The 23,960-nt window shown below is 36.8% G+C and overlaps 1 protein-coding gene across 40 annotated transcripts; it reads right to left on the bottom strand.

Annotated features, from left to right (window-relative positions):
• Nucleotides 1-11,111: 11,111 nt before the first annotated feature.
• On the bottom strand, nucleotides 11,112-22,563 carry LOC110895158. Of its 40 annotated transcripts, none has more exons than XR_004875191.1 (11): nucleotides 22,320-22,557; nucleotides 22,141-22,207; nucleotides 21,792-21,865; nucleotides 21,538-21,676; nucleotides 21,262-21,313; nucleotides 20,896-21,199; nucleotides 19,436-20,604; nucleotides 19,278-19,352; nucleotides 18,636-18,745; nucleotides 18,039-18,312; nucleotides 11,112-11,371 (listed from the first exon to the last, which is right to left on the bottom strand). XR_004875191.1 is itself a non-coding variant. In XM_035981085.1 (5 exons), exons 1-5 carry the CDS (start codon nucleotides 22,426-22,428, stop codon nucleotides 21,020-21,022), a joined length of 462 nt encoding a protein of 153 aa, XP_035836978.1. In that variant the 5' UTR covers nucleotides 22,429-22,563; the 3' UTR covers nucleotides 20,910-21,019. The 40 variants fall into 40 exon arrangements, 1 of the variants encoding a protein (XP_035836978.1); XR_004875193.1 differs by lacking the exon at nucleotides 21,792-21,865 and having other exon boundaries at nucleotides 18,636-18,719; nucleotides 19,505-20,334; nucleotides 20,455-20,604; nucleotides 22,320-22,556; XR_004875195.1 differs by lacking the exon at nucleotides 11,112-11,371 and having other exon boundaries at nucleotides 17,893-18,312; nucleotides 18,636-18,719; nucleotides 19,436-19,665; nucleotides 19,783-20,604.
• Nucleotides 22,564-23,960: the final 1,397 nt, after the last annotated feature.

Genomic DNA, 23,960 nt, shown 5'->3' with positions numbered 1-23,960 from the left:
GCAGGTGTCTCTGCCTCGTGATTGGTACACGTAGGTGTCTGAGTACTTTTTGTCCCCTGCGAGTCGGATGATCGTGGAGCACGATTTAGCAGGGCCTGGAGGATGCGGATTGGCTCTTTTCGTCTGCCATTTGTACCCTTTGTACTTTTAAGATGCCTTTACGCCACATCCTTGCGTGAGCCTTGTTGCGCATGGTACTGACCTGCGCAAGCGCTTGGAGGCTTGACTTCAGGATGCTAAGTTGTTGATTTGGCTTCTTTAGACCCCGCGCGATGCTGTCGAGTATTGCTCTACCCGCGCGAGGTTGAGATCAGAATGTAGTTGATTAAGGAGTATGGTCCAGCGCGCGAGCTGGAGGAAGAATTGCGTGGCCTTTTGGGACCATACCCCTTCAAGTCCCCTCAGTCCAGTGCTGCTTCCATGCGTAAAGTAAATGGTGGAGCTCTGGACTCAGAAAAAAGAAAATGTGTTGGTCTTTAAAGCATTTGTTAGGTCATGGTAGCCGGCGCGCGTGTAAGTGTTTGTCAATTACTACGGCGAGGCTACCAGGCTTGTTAATTGATACCTGTTGCTTTTGAGAGCTGGCGCGCATGATCATTGGTTGGTGAAGCATGCGGCGCAACCCTTGCTAACTTCAACTTGCAGTTTCGTTGTGATTTTAGGCGAGAAATTTCTCGAGATTTAAATTCTGACAGGGTGCAAATGTCGTTGTTGGTGACCCTTGAGTTGGTTGCTGACACGGCGATCATTATGTTGTCACTGACGGTTCGCTTTTGTCAGGTGGGTGTGGCCCAGCTTTAGCGGTGCGCACACAGTCGTGTGGCTATTGTAAAATATTCACAACATGGTGTGACTTCTGTTGGTTAGCGCAAGGTGCGCGCGTGTCTTAAACCATGAAGCATATGTATTTATAGTGTTTGAATCTTTGTAAACTGTTGTCTACAATAGTTGCACGTGTTAATTCACTTTGAACAGGTTATCGCGAATGAGAATTGGCATAAAGTTGCATCAGGAATAATGAAGTGGAGACCCGAGCCTGCGCTAATCCTCTGGTGTGACACAACAACAATGTGTCATGAAGCAAGGAGGTGTGGCTTGTCTAGAAGATTGTAGGTGTAGTCGAAACTTTATTTCAGCCAATGTGTTTTTGCGTATACCCAAAGTGGTGCGTGCATTTGTAGCGCAGTTTACGCTTTGTAAGCATTTTCATATATGGCTAAGCATGCGCGCGTGGACAACACACACGCTCGTATGTAAAGAAGCAGGGTCACGTGGAGATTCACGTGCTTACACGTGTAGCAGCAAGGCTCGCATGGAGGCTGAGATGATCGTAAGTAGAACAGACTCGTATGGAGATCGACGTGTTGGTGTGTAAAAAAGCTTGCGTACATGACGACTTACATGCTCGTAAGTAATGGAGTACGCGCGCTTGGCGACTAACGGGCTCGTATGTAAAGGAGCATGCACCCGAGGCGACTCACGTGCTCGTATGTAAAGGAGCATGCGCCAGCCGGCGACTTACGTTCTCGTATGTAAAGGAGCATGCGCCAGCCGGCGACGTACGTGCTCGTATGTAATGGAGCATGCGTGCGTGGCGACTTACGTGCTCGTATGTTGAGGAGCATGCGTGTATGACGACTTACGTGCTCGTATGTAAAGGAGCATGCGCCAGCCGGCGACTTACGTGCTCGTATATAAAGGAGCATGCGCCAGCCGGCGACTTACGTGCTCATAAGTAACGGAGCATGCGCGGATGACGACTTACGTGCTCGTATGTTGAGGAGCATGCGTGTATGACGACTTACGTGCTCGTAAGTAAAGGAGCATGCGCCAGCCGACGACTTACGTGCTCGTATGTAAAGGAGCATGCGCCAGCCGGCGACTTACGTGCTCGTATGTAAAGGAGCATGCGCCAGCCGGCGACTTACGTGCTCGTATGTAAAGGAGCATGCGCCAGCCGGCGACTTACGTGCTCATAAGTAATGGAGCATGCGCGGATGACGACTTACGTGCTCGTATGTAAAGTAGTATGCGCGCGTGGCGACTTACGTGCTTGTATGTAAAGGAGCATGCGCGTGTGGCGACTTACGTGCTCGTATGTAAAGGAGCAGACTCGTGTAGAGACTGAGATGTTCGTATGTAATGCGTCACCAAACCTGCGAACTTCATTATCAAATGCTGGTGTATCATGAGATGCCCAGTCGTATATTAGTATTTCTCGACCTTAAAATAAGTTGACAAGATATATTGTAATAAAGAGTGACATATGGAACACACTGTACCGACTTTGTCCTTAGGAGGAGTTCGTATTATGCATCCATACCTCACAATATGTGAAAGCAACTTCGAACTTCGGAATGGTGTTGGACTATGCTAGTCCTTTTGTTTATTGCGGCTGCTAAAAATGTCAGTAGCATTGAACTTGAATAATAATAAGCAATGATACGAGTTGTTTGCTCATACATCTAAATACGACTCGTGTAATGCGTGTCCCGTGATTGATAAAACAAAAATCAACATAGGCCTGAATAGTAGTATTAAAATCTCATTTTTATGCTTTTTACTCGTGACGGGTCCCCAGATGTGAATGTTTTGTTTAAATACGTCCAAATGTTAATGTTTTATTTGAAAACGTCAACAGGATGGCTTTGTTTGACCGTGCGCGCCAAAAATCCATTAACTTTCATGAGTATTTAGATGTCAAGAATATTAAATTAAGAATGATGGGCATTCAGGCTTTTGGAAGTGATGTCCGAGAGCCTTTTGCAACATGTTTTTTTTTTTCTTTTATCTTTGTAAAAAACCTTTACAACACGGGAGGAGTACATTTCGTATAACCTTTATTATACCATGCTTTCTACAGAATCTTGCATAAAGAGAAATAATCGGCCAACCCAATTTAGTATGCAACGAAATAAACATTGAAGAAATGACCTTTTTAATTTGATTTCCACCATGCACATGGTTGAGTAATAATATATATATATGTTGGATCATCTAGAGAGCATAAAATGTGCCCCTAAAGTTTGTCGGTTAGTGACTTCATGATATGATATGAGAATCACAAAACACTAACTGTAGTATAGAAAACTCCTTGTCCCTTTATTCATGATATTAAATGATTTTCAATGCAGTTCTTGAAAACGGAGTGTTATAATAATAATAAAAAAAACAAGTCCAAATCCCTTTACATACAGAAGCAAATGTTTTAGAATATTAACAAAGAGCCACCCATAGAGTTACTCGCGCGGCATAGAGAGTCAAGCAGCAGCGTACTCGCGCGGTGGAGTTACTTGCACGGGGTTAATGTCTCTGGCAGCGGTGTATTCGCGTGCCCGAGTTACTCGCGCCGTGTGCTCTAGCGGCGAGTTATTCGCGCGGGGTAGTGTCTGGTAGCGGTGTATTCGCGTGCCCGAGTTACTCGCACCGTGTGCTCTTGCAGCGAGTTACTCGCGCGGGGGGTGGTGTCTGGCAGTGGTGAATTCGCGTGCCCGAGTTACTCGCGCCGTGTGCTCTAGCGGCGAGTTACTCGCGCGGAATAGTGTCTGGCAGCGGTGTATTCGCGCGCCCGAGTTACTCGCGCCGTGTGCTCTTGCAGCGTGGTGTGTTTGACGGGAGGTATACTCTCGCGGCAGAGCTGCTTGCGCGACGCTGTGTGTTTGTCAGGCAGTGCACTCGGTGCGGAGCGTGTCCAGAAATAAAGGGTCCTCGCGTGACAGTATTCATCCGCGGCGGCGGATTACGACGACGAGCAGGAGACTTCCCTCAGCATGCGTTTATGAGTTGTGGTATCTAATGGCTTTAAAAATAGCATGTCTTTGAAAATGAAAAGAGATAGGGACAAAGACCTCTATTTAATGGCAGCTTGGGACCACATGGTTGTCAGCTTTACATGATGGTTACAGCTGTATTTCCTTTAATTGGGGTGGATGACAGCTATTATAAGCTTTGTCATTTAGTGTTTAAGAATTAACTTAAAATAACAAAACTGAAAGAACTCCCTTTACCGAAGACTAAATTCAAAGTTATAATCACATATTCCGTAAGCTCTTCATCATCAACGAATATTAAATTAATAGAGCATATGGGATTTTCAGATGTGATGTAAAAGATTTCGACAATTTGTTTTCTTTTCTAAGATCCCTTTGCCAGCCAACAAAACTCTCTCATGGCTTTTGTATATTTTTTTTTTTTTGAAAAAAGTTGCATCATAGAGAGTAGAGCAGATGACTTACTTGATTTGATGTGTCAATGAGGTTGAAACTCGTTAATAGAGGCATAGGACTCCCTCTTGAAGTGTGACTGTGCACCCTCAACTAAACAAAAGGCCGAGAATCTTGTGGGATCTTGCAAAAAACTTAGATCTAGAAAAACAATTCACAGCAAGATGTGGTGCAGATTCAGATTTGTAGGAGAGAACGAGAGATGTGATTGTTGTGGAGCGTTTAGATCAGTGGGCGCCAATGAAGAAACACGGAATCACCCCGGGATGACTGGACCGCGTTCTACATGAGGGTGAAGAATCGCACCTTGTTCTTCCTCTTGAACCTAGATCTGCAATGGAGAAGAGAAGAAAGTGGAGCTGTAGAGATTGCCGGTAGGAGATGACTCTCCTGTTTCCAGCTACAAAAAGTGTGGCGGCTCCATTTCCTCTGCCCTATTCAAGAGGTGAAGACCTCTTTATATAGGGGGATATGGGCCTCCCCTAACCTCAATGGGCCAGGCCCAGTTAGGGTTATCTCTACAAGCCCCGACCCAAAGTAGTGTAAACTACAACGCGTTGGGCCTCGCGGTTGGGTTAGTAGCAACAATAATAAATAATTAATATAAAAGCAATAAGTAACGGGAAGTCCGACCGCTCGGGTCAGGTTTAGTACCGTACCCCATCAAGTCCCCCAGTCTAGTGCTGCTCTGCGTGCAAGCGTGGTAGGAGTACTAGACTTGTTAGGAGTGCTCGAAAAAGATTGAGTTTTAGGCTTACCTGTCGCCCGGGTGCGGGAAAGTTGTTGGCCATGCTTGTTGCGTCTGTCTTTCGCTGTGAGTAGAGATAATGGAGCGGTGAATATTACATGATACTGGTTGGGCAAAACTGATGCACGCTGATTGGTTGCAGGCGGTTGCTATTGTCGGTCTTTGTCATCAGCCAGTTAGTGGAGATCGTGGGGCAGGTATCTCTGCCTCGTGATTGGTACACGTAGGTGTCTGAGTACTTTTTGTCCCCTGCGAGTCGGATGATCGTGGAGCACGATTTAGCAGGGCCTGGAGGATGCGGATTGGCTCTTTTCGTCTGCCATTTGTACCCTTTGTACTTTTAAGATGCCTTTACGCCACATCCTTGCGTGAGCCTTGCTGCGCATGGTACTGACCTGCGCAAGCGCTTGGAGGCTTGACTTCAGGATGCTAAGTTGTTGATTTGGCTTCTTTAGACCCCGCGCGATGCTGTCGAGTATTGCTCTACCCGCGCGAGGTTGAGATCAGAATGTAGTTGATTAAGGAGTATGGTCCAGCGCGCGAGCTGGAGGAAGAATTGCGTGGCCTTTTGGGACCATACCCCTTCAGACCCCTAGTTATATGAGTAAAAAAATCGGTTCGTATCGGGTCGGATCGGGTCATGTAAAACAAACGAACATCAAACTAAATTTATATAATAATAAAAAACATGTAAACTTTGTTACAAACATAATTAAAACGTCGACGCCCTACGGGTTTTCATTTTTTGAAATCTATCCAAAACATCACTTAAAACTAAATTTTTAAACAATTCTTTCTCTATATAACATAAGTTCATCGCTCCATAACATAATGTTTCAATTTTAATTTTCAACTATTCAAGCCAGAAATCATAACGATAGTTGTAATCACCCTAAAAATATATAAACAACATAATCACCCTAAAAATCATCTAAAAAACCATAAACAACGTCAAAACACACAAAATTTGAAACCTATTTAACAACTTTATTAGCTTTTTTCTCCTATAATATCAACCAAAATCATCAAAATACAAAGAAACTTACCCGTGTTCGGATTCCGGTTAGATTTAGTGTCAAACGACGGTGGTATGGTGGCTGATTACGGTGGTCACCGGCTGCTGGACTGTTGTCGCTGGGTGATGTTGTTCGTTGGCAGTGCAGGGACGCAAGAGAGGGAGAGAGCGGGAAAGAATTTCTAAAGGTTTTGGGCTTTAATTATTTTATTATAGTTTGAAATATTGTTGGGTTTGGTTAATGGGCTAAGACTTAGTGGGCTAGCTAGTTAGGAATTATAAGGGGGTAAATATATGAGTATTTGGGTTTAGTTAGGTATTAAAAGTTATATAATTTAGGTAGTATTTTTTTTAAATAAGAGTTTACCAAAAAATTAAAATATAAATTGATAACACTTTTTACCTAAGGGGTGCGTTCAAGGGTGCGGTCGAAAAATCCAAGGGGTGCGGACGAAAAATTCCAAAGGGTGCGGACGGGATTTTCGACGGAATTTAACACTAATTTTTTTTTTCCCGGGGGTGCGCCCGCCCACCTTGAAGTGGGCTTGGGTCCGCCCCTGGAAAAAAGTAATTGTACATGTAAAAGAGGAGTTGGTCATGATTTAAACAAGTTTACATATTGAATACTACTTGTCTATCCTTTTACTAGGGATGAACATGGTTCAGTTCGATTCGGTTATTGTCTAAAACCGAAACCATAACCGCACACTTCGGTCATCAAAAAATCGTAACTGTTCGTTTCGGTTAATGCGGTTTCGGTTAATCGGTTAGTGGCGGTTAATGCGGTTTCGGTTCGGTTATAGTTCGGTTTTCTTCATTGTTTCGAAAGTTGGGCTTTAAATGTGTGGGTAGTGCAAATTAATGGGCAAACAATAAATATACACGATTAAAGTTTATAGAATTATCAATTACATTTCACTACCACATACATACTGAATTCCAAAAATAATAGTAACACGTGTAGACACGTGTTATGTGAAAGCATACATACGAACACAATGTGGCTAGAGTTTTAAATTCAAGAAATCTGCATCATCTTCATCAAAATTCTAGTCCCAATCTTCATCATCTTAAAACATATGGATTGGCGATGTTTAAACACTAACTTAAAAACCTGTGGTCCTATGGTTTCGACCATGTTTAAAACATTCGGTTCGGTTCGGTTATTTTCAGTTATGAAAATAAGAATAACCATAACTGAACCGCAACAATCGGTTATCAAAAATATAAATAACCAACCCTTTGGTTATTTCGGTACAGTTTTTTTCAGTTATTTTAATTCGGTTTTATGCTCACTCCTACCTTTACATTTTATGATAGTATATGAAAATAAAAATAAGATACAAAAATATATGTGATATGTCGCCTATCAATACCTGTATATCCATGCATATATTTGTAAATATTAATAAAAACATGGTGATAACATGAGAGCCCCTAAAATTAATAAAGTCTTTTGAAAACTATGATTTGCTTAAGTCCCTCTCACAATATCAAGGTTAGGAAAATAGAATATAATGAATAAATTACAAAAATAGTTAAGTTATAACAATATTATAAAGAAAAACCTAGACTAGATAAAATTTTATATAACAAATATTAATTTTTTCACTAATAAATCCATGACACGTGACATTAATTGTAGATTAGTGTCCACCTACAAAATTATAAAGGAAAACCTAGATCAGATCAAATTTATGTCGGATAGTATCACATATATCAAAGGGCCTATGGTCTAGTGATTTCATGGTGTATCAAGGATTCGTGTCTCCTGTTAAAATGTGATAAGAAAAAGAAATAAGAGTTCGATTCGATTGTTAAAAGAAAAAATAGTATCATGTCTCAAACTAACTTTATAAGATAAAGATGAATAGAACCAAATAGTGAGACACATGACCCTGCTGCTTTCCATGTCGACAAGATAAGAAAACTAAGAGTACAACGATTTAATGATTCTTAAATGTTAATACTTTGTATTATATTTCAAAAATTAAGTACATATGAATGTAAATATATGATATTAAATTAAAGACTAAGCTTTGTATTCTTATTTCGGTCATTTGTTATTATATGTTATATTGACTTTGTATTATTTAACGTTTTTTTAATAAAGGATATAAATATACAGTATTTAAAAAATTAGTTGCTTCTTAATAACTAAAGAAGGGAAATAAAAAAAAAAAAAGAAAGACGAAAAAGTTGTTAACGCGTTAAATTGTTTCATATTGCGCCCCAAGGTTTACACTAATTCACCTTTCCAACCCTCATTTATAACATGTATAAAACTTTACTTTTAGCAAAATTTGACGTGGACGATAACTTCTTTTTAGTACGAAAAGATGAATCTTTCATATCTCCATCTTATTTATCATTGTAGTGACTCATGTTATTTTCAGTTTAATCTACTATACTATGCAATACTTTGGTTACACGTGTAGATCCTCAAACAAAGCATAAAGCATAAGCCAAAAGAATGGTGTGAGTGTGATAGCTTATTTGGTCCCGAATATTTATGCATTCCAACATATTTTATAATGTATACTTTGTATTAATATTAGTGTCATCTCCCGCCCGCTTTACGGGGCGATAAGTAGAATATATCTCAGTTTGATAACATGTAAGGGTGGGTGGGGTACCCACCGATTTGCAATCGGGGACCCCCCCTGCCGCTTCGGTAGAGTGCCGCCAACAAAAGCGGTGAAGAGAGAGAGGGAAGATATCGGTGGTGGGCTGCCGAAGAGGGGGGAGGAGAGAGGGAGGAGAGAGAGAGGAGAGAGGGAGACTTGGTCCAATCAATGATTTTCTTTTTTTTTCTTTTTTTTTTTTAAAAAAAAAAAAAAACCAATTCACCTAAGACGGGAGTGGCGCCATCAAATGGGGGTGTTAGGGGAGTTTAAGAGGGGAGTTGACGTGGCACACGGGGATTGGTTTGGCGTAAGAGAGGGGACTCACCTATTAGGTGAGCACCCCCTTCACCCTAAGTATAGTACACAAGTAAGCATTAGACGGGGTTCAATGTTGTTTTTAGACACGGTAATGCACATAACCCCGTCTAAAAATACACACACAATCTCAACCCATCAGGATCCTAACGAAATACCCTTTAACACTAATGAAATTCGTGTCTTTTGATACGAACCCCGACTTAAAATATAATTAAAAACCGTGACTTAAAATATGTCAACCGCGACAAATAATAGCATAACTGTTTTAAGTATGATACGGGTGGAGATATTATTTGAGTTTTTGAAGTATGATATGGATAGAGATGAAAAGGCCATATTCCAAATTGGTGTAAGTCACCTTTTTATTTTAGAGTCCTAGTTGCGGTAAGTTTGTAATTAATTAGGATAGTATCTTAGGTTTATAAATATGCAAGGTTGAGTTTTGAAAAAGAAAAAAGGTCCATTTCCTTTTGGTGCTATAACGTTTATTTTGTTTGATGAAAGGCTCTAAGCAAGAGTATTAATTGGAGTTGTGTGTTCTTGGTTCACTTGTGTAAACGACCTCAGGTTTAACAATCATCTCCATCAAAATTCTACATTCTTTTAACCCACCATTGATAACCTTCAAAAGTTACAAGGTTAGTAATTTTATAATGATGTTAATGTCCTATTTAATTGTAGAATCATATTTATATATTTTTACTTGCTTCTACAAAATTACTTATAAATGTGTTTTATGTGGTGGATGATGATTAAAATCACCGTCTTTATCTTACAATGTCTCATTTCACAACTCCTCACCTTCTCTTACTTTTTTTTATTTTAAAATACCTTTCAAATTCAGTTCCAACTTATTTCTACCTTTCTAAACAATATTAGATTATTATTTTTTAATCTTGTTTAACCAAAAACGTCCTTGGTAAAAACTACTACATGAGTGAAAAAGCTAATGCTTTGCCCAAGTAATATGAATAATGAATGATTCGAGGCCGTTCTTGAATTAGATTAGGTAATTTAATTTAGTTATATTGTTGTGTTTGATCCTAAGGTTATTGTATTCTAGTTTAGCATTCACAAGTAACTTGTTTCACACCTAACAATGAAGTTTGAACTTACTTTATGTCCAAGTTATGTCTTATGTTATTTAGGCAACAATAACTGTACGTCATATTTAATTGTAGAATTATAGTTATATGTTTTTACTTGCTTCTAATTGCTATAATCTAACTTTTTTTTTTTTGCATTTAACTATCCTTTAATATCAAACTTCGTTTACATATATGAACAAAGTGTGTTGAAGTTAGGGATGACAAAAATACCCGAGCCCGGTGAGTATACCCGAAACCCGAAACATTCGAGACAGGTATGAAACTAAGTATGGGTTTTAAAACAAATTCACTGAAAGCTTATATAAATTTATATAACTAATCAAGAAACATGTATAAAAAAGTAACTTTTAGCCTTTTATATAAATCGAGTAAATAATAAAATATTTATCTTAATAGATTAATGCAGATAGCCTTTAAATGAAAAGTGGATTAGAATGGTAAATTCTCAAATTTCATAGACAATTCATAAAATCGAAAAATATGCAAGTTATTTAATACATTTTGGTCGAAACATATATAGACTTTTGTTTCTATTAGTTGTTTATTTGTATATATGTGTTTGTTTTTATATTTTGGACGGACATATGTTTTAAAAAGTAGCCCTAACTGAAATTTTAATTTTCCAACTATCATTTAGTCACTGTTAATTTAATAAAAAAATTAAAACTAAAAGTGGTTGAAAAAAATATTGGCTACTCGATTTATTTGTAAACTAGTGTTAATACCCGCGAACTTCGCGGTTTTGAAAAAAATGATATGTTTTGTGGTTTTGACAAAAAAAATTATACGTTTAATGTTAAAAGTTTGAATCAGTTCCATAATACTTAATATCAATACACTTAAATAAGGGAATAGTGCTAATACCCGCGAACATCACGGATTGGACAAAATAATATGTTTTCAAGGAACATTATATATTTATTATCATATTATTTCATGTTAAATTTGAATCTATAAATTTAATGCACGTTTTTTTTAACATAATCAAATTTCTTCTTCGTTATAGAGCTTTGCCACACCTATTATCACAAGCTTCAAGTGAGTCACCCTATATAAGATTAATACACGAAGTGACAATAAGCTTAATATAACACAAATTTAGTTACAAATTAAAAAAAAAAAGATACAGAAGGTGTTTGCCGGTTGACTCCACCCGGCCTGTTGTTTTGACTCACTAATACCCATTTTGACACCATACCACAAATTCTTTTAAGCATACTCAAGGGTAAATTTACAACAAATACTTTTGAGTCGTTAATGTAGTCAAAACCTTGTAGTTTGACTCCGCTAGTCCGATGTTCCACATTCCAAAACAGTCAAAGAAACGACTCCTGCACATAATGTAAGATTAAATATATTACGTATTAATATTTAATCTATAGCCATCTTAATCATTTACATTATAGAGATCAAAATATATTAGAACCTATTATTTAATTAGTTGGTAATTGTTGATGGACCATATTACCCTTAGTAACTAATTAGGTTTCCTCCTGGGTGCTTATATAAGGAGAGTTATGTGGAGGTTTAGGGGTTACTCAGTTACACAATTCACACACCCCATTAGCCATAACATCATCACGAAACCTCCTCTCCATAACCGATACCCCTTTTCGGTTCTCTAAGTCCCCATCATCAGTCAGCACCCTAAGGAGGAACCAGATCAAGATGACAAGCATGTCGAACTCCATTACTGGATTCTCCTCTACACCATCTGCTGTGACAGGTATGATTTATATTGTTTTCCTTCATGCACAAACAGAACTGAACCAACATGTGGTATCAGAGCATATGTTGATTAGTCAGTTCTGTTTTCGGATCCATAATTCTGGGATTGAAACTTGGAAAACGGAATTTTGAAACTTTATGAAATTAACAGCCGTTTCGAGTCATGAACATCGACTCGAGATCTTAGTTTTCGTGAAAAAAATAATCATATGTTCATTCGATTTTAACTGGGTTCATGTTTTACAACCGAAATCTGTTTAGAAGTCTTAAAAAATTCAGGTTTCGGGTTCCAGAATTTTATTTTTTATGATTAGGGTTCATCATGTTCATGAGAAAATTCGAAGATTTCTATTATGTTTTGGAATGATTTAGGATTAATGGGTGTTTTTTCCATGTTTGATCTAATTTTATCTTTTAATTTTATTCGAAACTGTTATTAGATAAACAGTTATTATTTTTCGAAATATGTTGATAAAATTAGATCACTTTAAAACAGGAAATAATATCCCATAATCCCTTAGATTTCGAATTTTCAGTTATGATATCACAATTAACAGCTGTTAACGAGGTTGCTACTCGCAACCATGAGGTTGCTACTCGCAACCATGAGGTTGCTACTCGCAACCATAACGTCATTACTCGAGATCACGAGGTTGCTACTCGCAACCATGAGGTTGCTACTCGCAACCATAACGTCATCACTCGAGACCACGAGGTTGCTACTCGCAACCATGAGGTTGCTACTCGCAACCATGAGGTTGCTACTCGCAACCATTACGTCATCACTCGAGACCATGAAGTTGCTACTCGCAACCATTACGTCATCACTCGAGACCATGAGGTTGCGACTCGCAACCATAACGTGATTAGTCGAGACCGTAGTTGCGACTTGCAACCATAACGTGATTAGTCGAGACCGTAGTTGCGACTCGCAACCATAACGTCATTAGTCGAGATCGTGGTTGCGACTCGCAATCTCATTAGTCGAGTTCGATCCGCGCTAACGGGTGGTTTGCTATTAAATGATTGGTTTTTGTAATTATTTAGTTAATTAATGAGGATCAAATAATGTTTTACAAAACCAAAATGGCTTTACTTGAATGAGCTTCTGATGCATCATTTCTGGCCAAAGCTGACTTGATGCATCTACTTATCATCCAAGTATTACGAAAGCTATGTTGTGTGTGCATCATAAGCATGAATGTCTTTATTTCTGGCCAAAGCTGATCTAATTCATTCATAGATGGCATACTCAACAAGTGCATAACTAAAGTGTTTGCCTCAATTTCTGGCCAAAGCTGATTTGTTTCAACCACTTTGCACATATGCTTAAATGATTACACTTCTGGCCAAAGCTGTTTTGTCTTCGTTTAAGTAGAACTTTAAGTAGTCTATTATTTTGATGTTAGTAATAGACATATCACAACCTCTTCACATAATGATCCTTATATTAATGATCCTCAATTAATTTTTGTGATCATTTTGTCTGCCTTATTCTTAGTACCCATATTTTTACTCACTATAATTTTCTTCTATAAATCTATATCTCATCCACTCTAATTCCTAAGCCTAAAATGTTTTGCTTTATTTAAAGTTTCTATAAGAATTAGCTCTTAAATTAAATCCTTGATTATCTCTTAAGACACGATAACCTTATTGCTCTCTTCTGATAAGGCACTACGGAAGAAAAGTAGAGCATGATGATTAGGATAAATCGAACATGATGTCTCTTATGATAATCAAGAACTCTCTAACATAATTGCTATCACTAAAGTTATTCCAGATTAAGTTTTTCCTAAGACTAATCTATAATTGTGGAACAATTACAAGAACTCCTAAGGTGCATGTCTTTATTTAACTAATTATAAATTATATGGTTAAGTGGTATATGTGAATATATTATAATGTACAATACCATGACCCATAAAGTTAAGGGCTTACGCATGGAAATAAGTACATTTTCCAGTACATTACATACTAAGTTTTCATTTGTACAATTTGATGCATTATAAATCAGCTATAACACTCAAAAGTACCAAAGTATAACGAGTGTGTTGATAAGCAACATATGTACATAGAAATAAATGTTTGAAACTGGAAAATAAGATGTTATTCACCTTACAACCACTAAAACCTTAAGAGAGGATTGTTATAAGGTCCATAGACAAATTACAGGTGCTAATCCCAACGTTAAGGTTCTTCAAGGGAAAATCTCACTGCATAATTATGTCATTAGATTAGGCATAAGCAACGAGATTATCCATTATTCTAAAGAACAGTTGGATAAATTGATTAGATAGTAACTTACTAATGATATTTAAGTCTGATAATTTTAATATTCCAATTAACACATGATTAGTTGACTCTAGTTCCATACGTTTCCTTACCAGAACTCGACAAATAACTAACATGAGAGTTAGTGACAAAATTAAATGTTAAGACTATAAGAACCATAATGAACAGTCTTCCAACAACGCTTTTCGATACCTTATATATTCTGATTAATCATAATATAGTATCATAATTAAGCAATGTTATGAAGGTTGTGAGGTTTGCATAGTCAACACAAAGTCACACTTATCTTAAACTCTCCTCTTATTTGTTCTAAATATCTGGATAGAAACATTACTAAGATGAAACTAGATGATACCTTATTTTTTCACAACTTTTGTCATCATGCTAATGAGAATTTGACAAAAGGAAAACGAGACTTATAAATTTCATCCATTAGAACCAAAATTCATCAGAAATCATAACATGGTTAATGAGGATGCTTTTTTCATCTAATCTCATTTTCAGTGATTCTAAATCATGACGTTACAGCCCTAAATATTACTTGGCTTAAGGAATAAGTATGGGTCCATCATAAGTCATTCATTGACATTCGTGGAACTTATTCCAAATGGAATATTCAGACATGATTCATTTATCATTTGAAAGACTATCAACTTGTATCTAAATTTTGTCGCATATGGCCTACGGTCTTAGAAGAACTCTATTCATATATGTAGTTAATCAGATTTCTATTAAATATGTCCTTAAAGTTTCTTATGATATCTGGACATTACAGAAATCAAATAAAGTCTAACGTATATGTGATAGGTTCCCACGTCACGTAGCTCATTGAAACTTCTCTTGTAGCATTCTAGAGATATTAAAGATCAGTGGGAGCATTAAGTGTCTTAATAATAACTTGCAATAATTGCAAGAGGTGGGGGATTGAAAATTTTAAATTTCCACCTCTTGCACAAGACATCGCTCCATCACGACACTGTTCAATCAAACCTTATCTCCTTAAATATAATGCTACTCTTACAAAAGTTTCATTGTTGCTTAATTGTGGGCGCACTTAGATTTCTTACCTAAACTAACATAATCCTCAACAAGAGAAACTACAACGACTAATGTCATTAATTTGTTTTCTCTATTAGAATTTGTTGGTCGTTAAGTATTGACCCTAAGCATGCTGAGTTCCTAAAGATTTCTAAGGTTAGTGGGAGCAGTCAAAGTCCTTATCATGTTTTGCAAGGAATACAAGAGGCGGGGGGAAGAGTGTCATTAAATTCACTCCGAATTTAACTCCGATTACACCTCTTGTACACTATATTGCACCAACTCTTACAAACTTAGAATGAAAATGATAGCAACCTAACCAAGAGCTAATCCATAAAACTGAAACTTCTAATGAACCCAATAATCAACTCAGGAGGTCATCTAGATTTAAAAGCCTACTAACTTTGATGATTACATAACCTCCCTAATTGAAGTTGAAATGGATTTTGGAAATATTTACTGATCCTATCTCTTCAAATTAAGCCATTAGTGTAAATCAATCATTTGAATGGAATAAAACAGTTAACAGTTTTCTAGTAAAACTGACTTTGTGTGTTCTTATAACGTTTGGGATTTGATTAAGTTACCTAAGAGTGTTCATGACTAAACCAAATCCTAATATAAGCGTTAAGACACTCAAAAGCATGATTGATTGTCAAAGGTTGTACTCAGGAAGAGATAAGTTATTAAAGACTCTTTATTGCATATCTAACAAAAGATTTCTTTGAGGATCATCACTGTTCTAGTAGCTTATAATAGTTTTAAGCTACAATAGATGAACATTAAAACGATTTTCCCTAATAAATGGCTGACACATTTACATGTTCATTAGATAACAACCTAAAGTTTCAAACTGAAGGTTAAAGAACACTTTATTTGTAAGCCAATAATATCCATGTATGGGTTAATGCAAACATTATAATGTGATGAAAAGCTAACGTAATTATTTTCATCAAGAATCAAGTGGATTAATGTACCTACCTCAAGATGAGTGGGAGCAACTAAAATAAACTTGTCTATATAGATGACATTCTTTGACAAGCATATGTTACATAAGTCAAAGCATTGTTAACACAAACTTTGATATAATAAAACTCAGAGATATCTCTTACGTGATTGATATCATAACATACTGAGATAGACCCAATGGGATATTAGTTTCGTTCCATAAGTTTAACATTAGATGGGTCCTTACATATGTAACAATCAATATTGCTCTCCTTTAGAGGATAATAGGATAAATGAGATTATTTATTTACGCTTCATTAATTAGAAGCCTTATGTAAGTTTAAGTCTATACTCGTTTAGATATTACTCATATTGCAACACACTAGATATGTCTAGATTAATGTGTAGCATCTAATGGAGTATTACAATATCTTTAAAAGAAACGAGAGACTACAATTTAAAGAAGAAGTGAGAATTAAAACCGGTTTATTACTCTAACTTTGAGATATTCAAAGATTATAAAATGCAGTTTCGGGTATATCTTTATGTCAGCAGACAAAACCTATTTCATGGAGGAGTCATAATGCACTGATATTAACAACCTAAGTTATAACGACATAACATGGTCACTAAATGTTGTTGGAAATTTAATCAGTGGACTCATAAGTTTATTAACTCCATATAATGTTTTGAAGAATTAGTGTGATAAAGTCAGCTACCATAACTCCTTGAACAGTAACAGTTCAAGAGGTGCTGCATTAAGTTTCGATACGCAATTAATTATTTGTTTATGAACGAATTGAGGAAACTAAGTTTTGTATCGAACACATTCATGATATGCTTAAGGATCCTATAACTGAAGGGCTATTACCCATAAGTCTTACTAAGAGAGCTCATAGACGGGTATTAATTAATGGCCATGCGCAACCGCATATCGTACTATGAATGACTAAGTATTAGTTAACTTTCCTCAAGTTTGATTTTGTATGTCTGTTAGAATATGTTTAACCGGTATAATGGCATATAGACAAATAAAAGTTACAAATCAAACAAAGGGCTTACGCGTATTTTGATCATGATGATTAGGTTTTAAATTAAGGCTATAGTATGATTAATGGGGGTCCTGAGTCGCATAATGATTCAACGGCTGTATTTTTCTGCTATAGTACTTGTTTAAGGCTAAAATGAGTGTTAACTCCTGATCAGACTTATCTAATACTCATAGTAAATGATTACTCGGCTAAGTGGGAGAATGTAAGATTAAATATATTACGTATTAATATTTAATCTATAGCCATCTTAATCATTTACATTATAGAGATCAAAATATATTAGAACCTATTATTTAATTAGTTGGTAATTGTTGATGGACCATATTACCCTTAGTAACTAATTAGGTTTCCTCCTGGGTGCTTATATAAGGAGAGTTATGTGGAGGTTTAGGGGTTACTCAGTTACACAATTCACACACCCCATTAGCCATAACATCATCACGAAACCTCCTCTCCATAACCGATACCCCTTTTCGGTTCTCTAAGTCCCCATCATCAGTCAGCACCCTAAGGAGGAACCAGATCAAGATGACAAGCATGTCGAACTCCATTACTGGATTCTCCTCTGCACCATCTGCTGTGACAGGTATGATTTATATTGTTTTCCTTCATGCACAAACAGAACTGAACCAACACATAATACATATGATAAAAATCTCAAATTTGAAGCAAGGAAATCAAACTACACATAATTCACTTAAAGCCAAATCCACTGTAGTAATATCTATTAAACATGAAGGGCAAAAAATAAAACCTAAGATAATAAGCATGGCATCCTAATATCACAAAGATTCAAGCAAAATTTCAAAGTTGTTTCTTTGTGGTTTTTGCAACAAAAAAATAACTGTATTTTCTTCTACAATATATATGTATGGAGTTAAAATAACAAATAAATGAATAGTAATAGACCTATCCGAAATAGTAGAACAAACAATACCTTCGAAATTCGGCTCTGGGCAAACCATCAGCGAATAAAACCACATAAAGCAACCAATTGGTTATCAGGTCCAGTCGCAACCCAAAACAGAAGCATAGATGAGGATGATGGCTTACGAATCAAGAAAAATAACACAAAAAAAAAATGATTTCCTATTCAGAAGGTTGTAACGTGAATGATCACCAACAAAATTAGTCGCAACCTCCACCACTCAACATACTGCTAGGTCTTCTGCCCATACATGAGTGCCTAGGATGATATTAACTATAACAACCTGCATATTAATTAAACCAATCACATGTCAGATGTTTAGGGAGCATATAAAAACCTCTAGCTTTCATGTATTAGTTATCTAATTATCATAACAATATAACATGTAATTTATTTTAAGAGAATGAAATACATATGCTAAAATTAAATTAACTTTCACTTGTTGCTTAATGTGCCAATATAAGCTAGGCAAATCCTTCTTTGGTTATATTTCATAAATATAACTTCCAGGACCAGATATGCTAGAAATGCAGTGATCCAGATTGTATAAACGTGTAATTAAACGAAATCAATAATGTACTAAGTTGTCGGGTTATGCGTTTATACCTTCAGATGGACCACTCTTGACTGTGATTGACCGTAGTTGAATGTCGTTGACAAAGTTTATCCATGATCCGACCCGAACCATCACTAAGCACCAAAACTTATATATAAAACTATAAATCAACATATGTAAAAGATACTATATTGGTTAGTCTTTCCATAGCAATAATTAATAGACTGGTTGTGTTACAAACCACAAAGACAACGAAATAAAGGGTGTATTTAGCCTTGGGGTTTCACTTATTCCTAGTCGAATTCTGAGAATTTGGATTGGTCATACGCCTTATCTTTTAATTAATGTAGTTCTCTTGTTTTAGTGGTGGTTTTGTACTCTGCCCCTCTTCTTAGCAGCTGTTGTTTGTTTTTTTGGTAGTATATAATTCCATTTTATTGAAGATGATGTTTCAATTTTGTCATCTGCTTTATGTAGGCCAGTTCTCCCCGCATTCTCTATTTCTCTCGACATCTCATCAATTCAAGTTAAATTTATAAAACTTTTAACATTACATAAGGGCTCTTGAGAATATAGAGTTTTAAAAAGGCAATGCATTAAACTAAATAAATACAAATCAAACATTAAAAAAAAACCCTTAACTAATTGATAAGCAAGAAAATAATCAACATCAAGGGGGATTTAGAACTTACCTGTCAAGACATGGGCTGTGGCAGCATTCCAAGATGAAGAGCCTTCTGTTTCTCCAAACCAAAGCTGTTAAAAACCTGCAATACATTAAAGATACACATAAGAATCATAAAATTTGGCAAACACATAGAAACATCCTAAATCACAAGTACTGTCGTACTAGTATCGACATGCATTTTTATGGTTTTCAACTGATGGTCAGTTGCTATACTGAATGCCGGCATCGTACCGATAAAGTAACGAACCGATCCAGTACTGGCAGAAAACACGCCTCGCAAAGCGCGGAGAAGATGAACATAAAAGGAACAAAGGTACCAACAATTTTCAGGGCTATATAGATTTTCATCTAATTTTCTGAGAAGGTGTGGCCATCTCCTCTGTTCCTTTCACCTACCAACCATGTGAAAAAACATCATATAGAGCATAAATCATCTTACTCACTAAAGCTCAAAAGATGGTGTAGTATCAAATGTCAATAAATTATCAAGGAACATGAACATGACTAACCTTGTATCTTGCAAGTGGATGAGATAGAAAAGATGTTACCAGCTTGTGTAAGTAAGCATTATATATGTAGATCATACCTTCATCATTTTGTGAAGCATACGCACATGAAGTTACATTGATAAATAAATTATTCCAGAACTTAAAACCGAACTCAGCTTACTTTGAACTAAAACAAATTATCATAGCCCACAGACACACAATCATGGTAAAAGTAAATTCATTCGCATTTAACCTCAAACCCATCACCATATCCTACAAACATGAACAACTACCGTGGATGGAAAAAATATAAGCGTCAATAACCTTAAAAAACGTAACATCATAGGCTCAGAAATGCAAAGATTTTAAGAAATAAAGATTATGCTCTATGGCTGCATACTAAGAGATTGCCTTCTAAACAAAAAAATACCTTAGTTGTCGCACCAATAGACATAAAAATTCATGTTTCTTTGAACTCATACAAATCATCATAGACATTGATATCAAACATAATCCATCATGGCTAGATAGGACGATTCCTCAAGAAACATAAAAATGCTCATGTGCAAAATCCTTCAAAGAAAGACCAGCATATAAGATGTATATAAGATGTATAAAAAAACTGAAAAGGCGAAAGGAAGGAAGTTGTAAAACTCATAGGTAACCATATCAACACAAATCTAACAACATTACCAGCCCAACAACCATGGTAGCCTTGCAAAACAATAGTCAAGTACATGACCATTGAACGCACCATCCAAAGGTAATCATTCAAAGGTTAGAATCGCCTTTCTTATAAAAAAAAAGCAAGAAATCCCATCATAGCCGCTTAATGGCTTTCACCTAAATAGAAAGAAAACTCAAAATTATCTTCCCAACAAACCCCTAACAAAAGTAAATTCAAATAAAACTTGATATATACAAAAGAAATTCAAAAAAAGAAAAAACAATTACACATCATTAATCATCAGTTTCACTTTTTTTCACCTGGTTTCATTATCCTATCCATGAAAACCCGCAATACTACCCTACAACCCAGTTCGTGTTAACCACCCAATAACTAAAGAAAGTTTTTTAGTAATATAGGTTCCGGTGAGGTGCAACCGAAGAAATAAAGGCATATCGATGGCATACCTGGTGTTTGTTGATTGATGACGATTCTCGACTACTCCAATGGAGAGTTAGCGCAAAAGCCTAAATTCCAATCAACCACCATCTACACTCGACAACAACCCTAGTCGTCGGCATCATCCACACCTTAGCAACCATCAGTGCAATTCAGACCTAAACCCCTGTCTCGCCAACATCTGAGACCACCGACTCTACTACAGTTGCTCACTTCGACGTCACCACACTGCGATATGACCTCTTTTATGACGTGCTGAAGTTGTGGGGAAAAATTCGGATGCAGCCTTCGTTGTCGCGGGTGATTTGTTATCTAGAACATTGAGTTAGTCACACGTTTTGACAAATTTCATTATCAAAGATTAAGCAACTAACCTGATCATGAGCCTTACCGATCTTTCTTCCTTTTCGCTTTTACCACGCCTTACTGATTAAGGCATAATAAAAGATAAATATTAAAACGATATTTTTTTGAAAAAATAGCAAAAAACAGATCTGGAGCAAAATCGAAACACAATATCATCTAAAACGGCATGACTATTAAAAATCCCTAAACAGGATAAAATCGACAATTTTAATTAAAGAATCTACAAACAAATTCTAGTATATGAACATAAATATCTGAACAATAGATGAATATTCGAATAATACCTTGGTGTGGATGACATTTGTGTCTCAAAGAAGTCCAACGTCGGAAATAATTCCACCCCGAGCTCCCAAGTCTTCCAAGATTCATCAAATGCACACGTAATACTAAAGATTTACGTGAGCAAGTGGGTTCAAAAGACATCTGTTACCCATGCAATTTGTCAAAAATACAAAACTTGTGGAACAATCAGACCCCAAAAAATAATCATCAAAAGGGTCATCATCAAACAAACAATAATCCATTAAAAATATATAACCTAAGTTCTTTGTCTTCAAGAATGCTTTGTTCACTAATGTATAATGTGAAAACTGATCATCACAAACAAATTAACTGAAATCACACAATATAAGATAAATCAGACCTGAAGAAGTATATATTTACTACTGTATAATGTCAACACTGATCATCACAAACAAATTAACTGAAACCATACATTATAAGATCAGTCAGACCCAAAGAAGTATATTCAAAACCCCAAAAAACCCTAAACTAATTTCTTCTATCGTTAAATGAATCAAATATAAGTTTACATAAAACCTTTATGTACCAAATTATCATCACAAGCAAATTAACTTGATGTTAATAGAAAGAAATCGGGATCGTACCTTGTTATTGAAGATCTTTCAGTGATGCGAATTAGGGTTCGAAGTAATGTTGATACCATACAATCGGCTAAGATCGTAGGAATGCAAAACAAAAAGAAAAAAAGAAAAAATATATTCAACAATCAAACATAAAAACTCAAGAATCAAGATGATTAATGGAAGATTATTGGGATTCTTACATTGATTTTCAAGTTGTAGGTGGATACGATCATAAGAGCGAGAGACAATTATCAAAATTCTAGATTGAACAAAGGTAGAAAAGGAACAGAGGGGAGAGCGGCTGATCATAAACCCTAATCGACCTTGTTGCCGTATTAGAGAAGATGAAGATTGTTTATCTATGGTATGTAATAAAGTCGACCCGAATGGATGTAAACGGATCCCGCGTCGGGTTTCACATGAGGGGATTGAAGGAATTGCAAAATGGCGGGAAAATGAGGTTTAGAGGCTCTAGATGGGGGACATGTGTCCCCTAGGTATGGCTTTTATTAGATTAAAAAGATTTTGATTTCAGATGGATCGTGACGATTGGATATACAAACAAAGTCCTGTTAGTGCAAAATATATAATGGGTGTTCAAAGTTTTCTTAAGGCCGCCGAAGCTCATCAGGTTCGGGTGAATGCCGAAGATCAGCTCACTTTTTGTCCTTGTGCATCGTGTCAAAATTTCCAGAAACATGATATTAAAGACATAAAGTTTCATTTGTTGAGAGATGGTTTTATGCCTGGATATACTTGTTGGTCAAAGCATGGGGAATCGCTTTCAAATCGTGGCAGGTCATTGTTCAATGAAGACAATGATCAAACATATAACAACGAACAAGATACTGATCACGATAATGACACTTTAAATGAAGACAATGACAACTTCGATGAAATGTATAATGATTTAGAGACTAATTGATGCGGGCCCAAGTGTGGAAGAGCGGGCCATCTTGTATTTGGAGGCCCAAGATCGGGTAACAAAAGGGGCTTCACTAAAATGGCTCTAACTTGGGCTACGGGGGTCCGTTTTGGGCATGTGACCAGGCGAAATGAACGTGAGAACAAGCTCTATCTTGCCGCAAACGCTCACGGCGGTTTGGGTCATCGTCCGGGCGAAAAAACGCTTATTTCTATTAGTTATTTCCATTTTTATGTTTTTCAAGTATTTTGGGCATTTTGTTTTTGGGCTTGTGTTTGGCCCGTTGTCTTTTTTAGGCCCATTTTGAATTTATGTTCCTATTTATATGTTGCTCTACTGAAATGAAAGATCAGACTTGAATTTTGAAACTACTCAATTTTTCACTTCAAATTCCGTGCCCTTTGGGTTGCAATTTGGGGGTTGGGGAAGAACTACACGGGTATTCGTAGAATCAACGTGTTTGATCTTCATTATCGTACTACTCACTACATCAGTTGGTATCAGAGCCAATTTCCTGACTCAAAATGCCTCCGAGGAGAAACAACAACAGGCCTCTCGATGAAGTGTATGAACGAGAGTTGGAGCAGTGACTTATGGCGAGAGTGGATCAGCGGTTGGATCAAGTGGTCGATCAGTTGATTGACCGGATGGCCGACTTGATCAATCATAGGAGGCAGAGACCCAATGACGGGTATGGTTCTGATTTTAGTAACCCATTTGGTGATGGTTCGACTTCCGAAGACGATCAGGAAGGGCGACCAAGGGGTGAACGTGGAGGGGGTAACAGGCGTTGGGATTCTGGGATAAAGATTGATATTCCAGAATTTGATGGGTCTAGTTTGAATCCAGAGGGGTTCATCGATTGGTTGGCTACCGTGGAGGAGGTGTTTGAATACAAGGAGGTGCCTGAGAATAA

The sequence above is a fragment of the Helianthus annuus genome, chromosome 12 (genome assembly GCF_002127325.2).
Source record: "Helianthus annuus cultivar XRQ/B chromosome 12, HanXRQr2.0-SUNRISE, whole genome shotgun sequence".
Classification (NCBI taxonomy): Eukaryota; Viridiplantae; Streptophyta; class Magnoliopsida; order Asterales; family Asteraceae; genus Helianthus; species Helianthus annuus.
The sequence above is the reverse complement of the archived record's forward strand: the minus strand, read 5'-3'. Positions and strand labels throughout refer to the sequence as shown.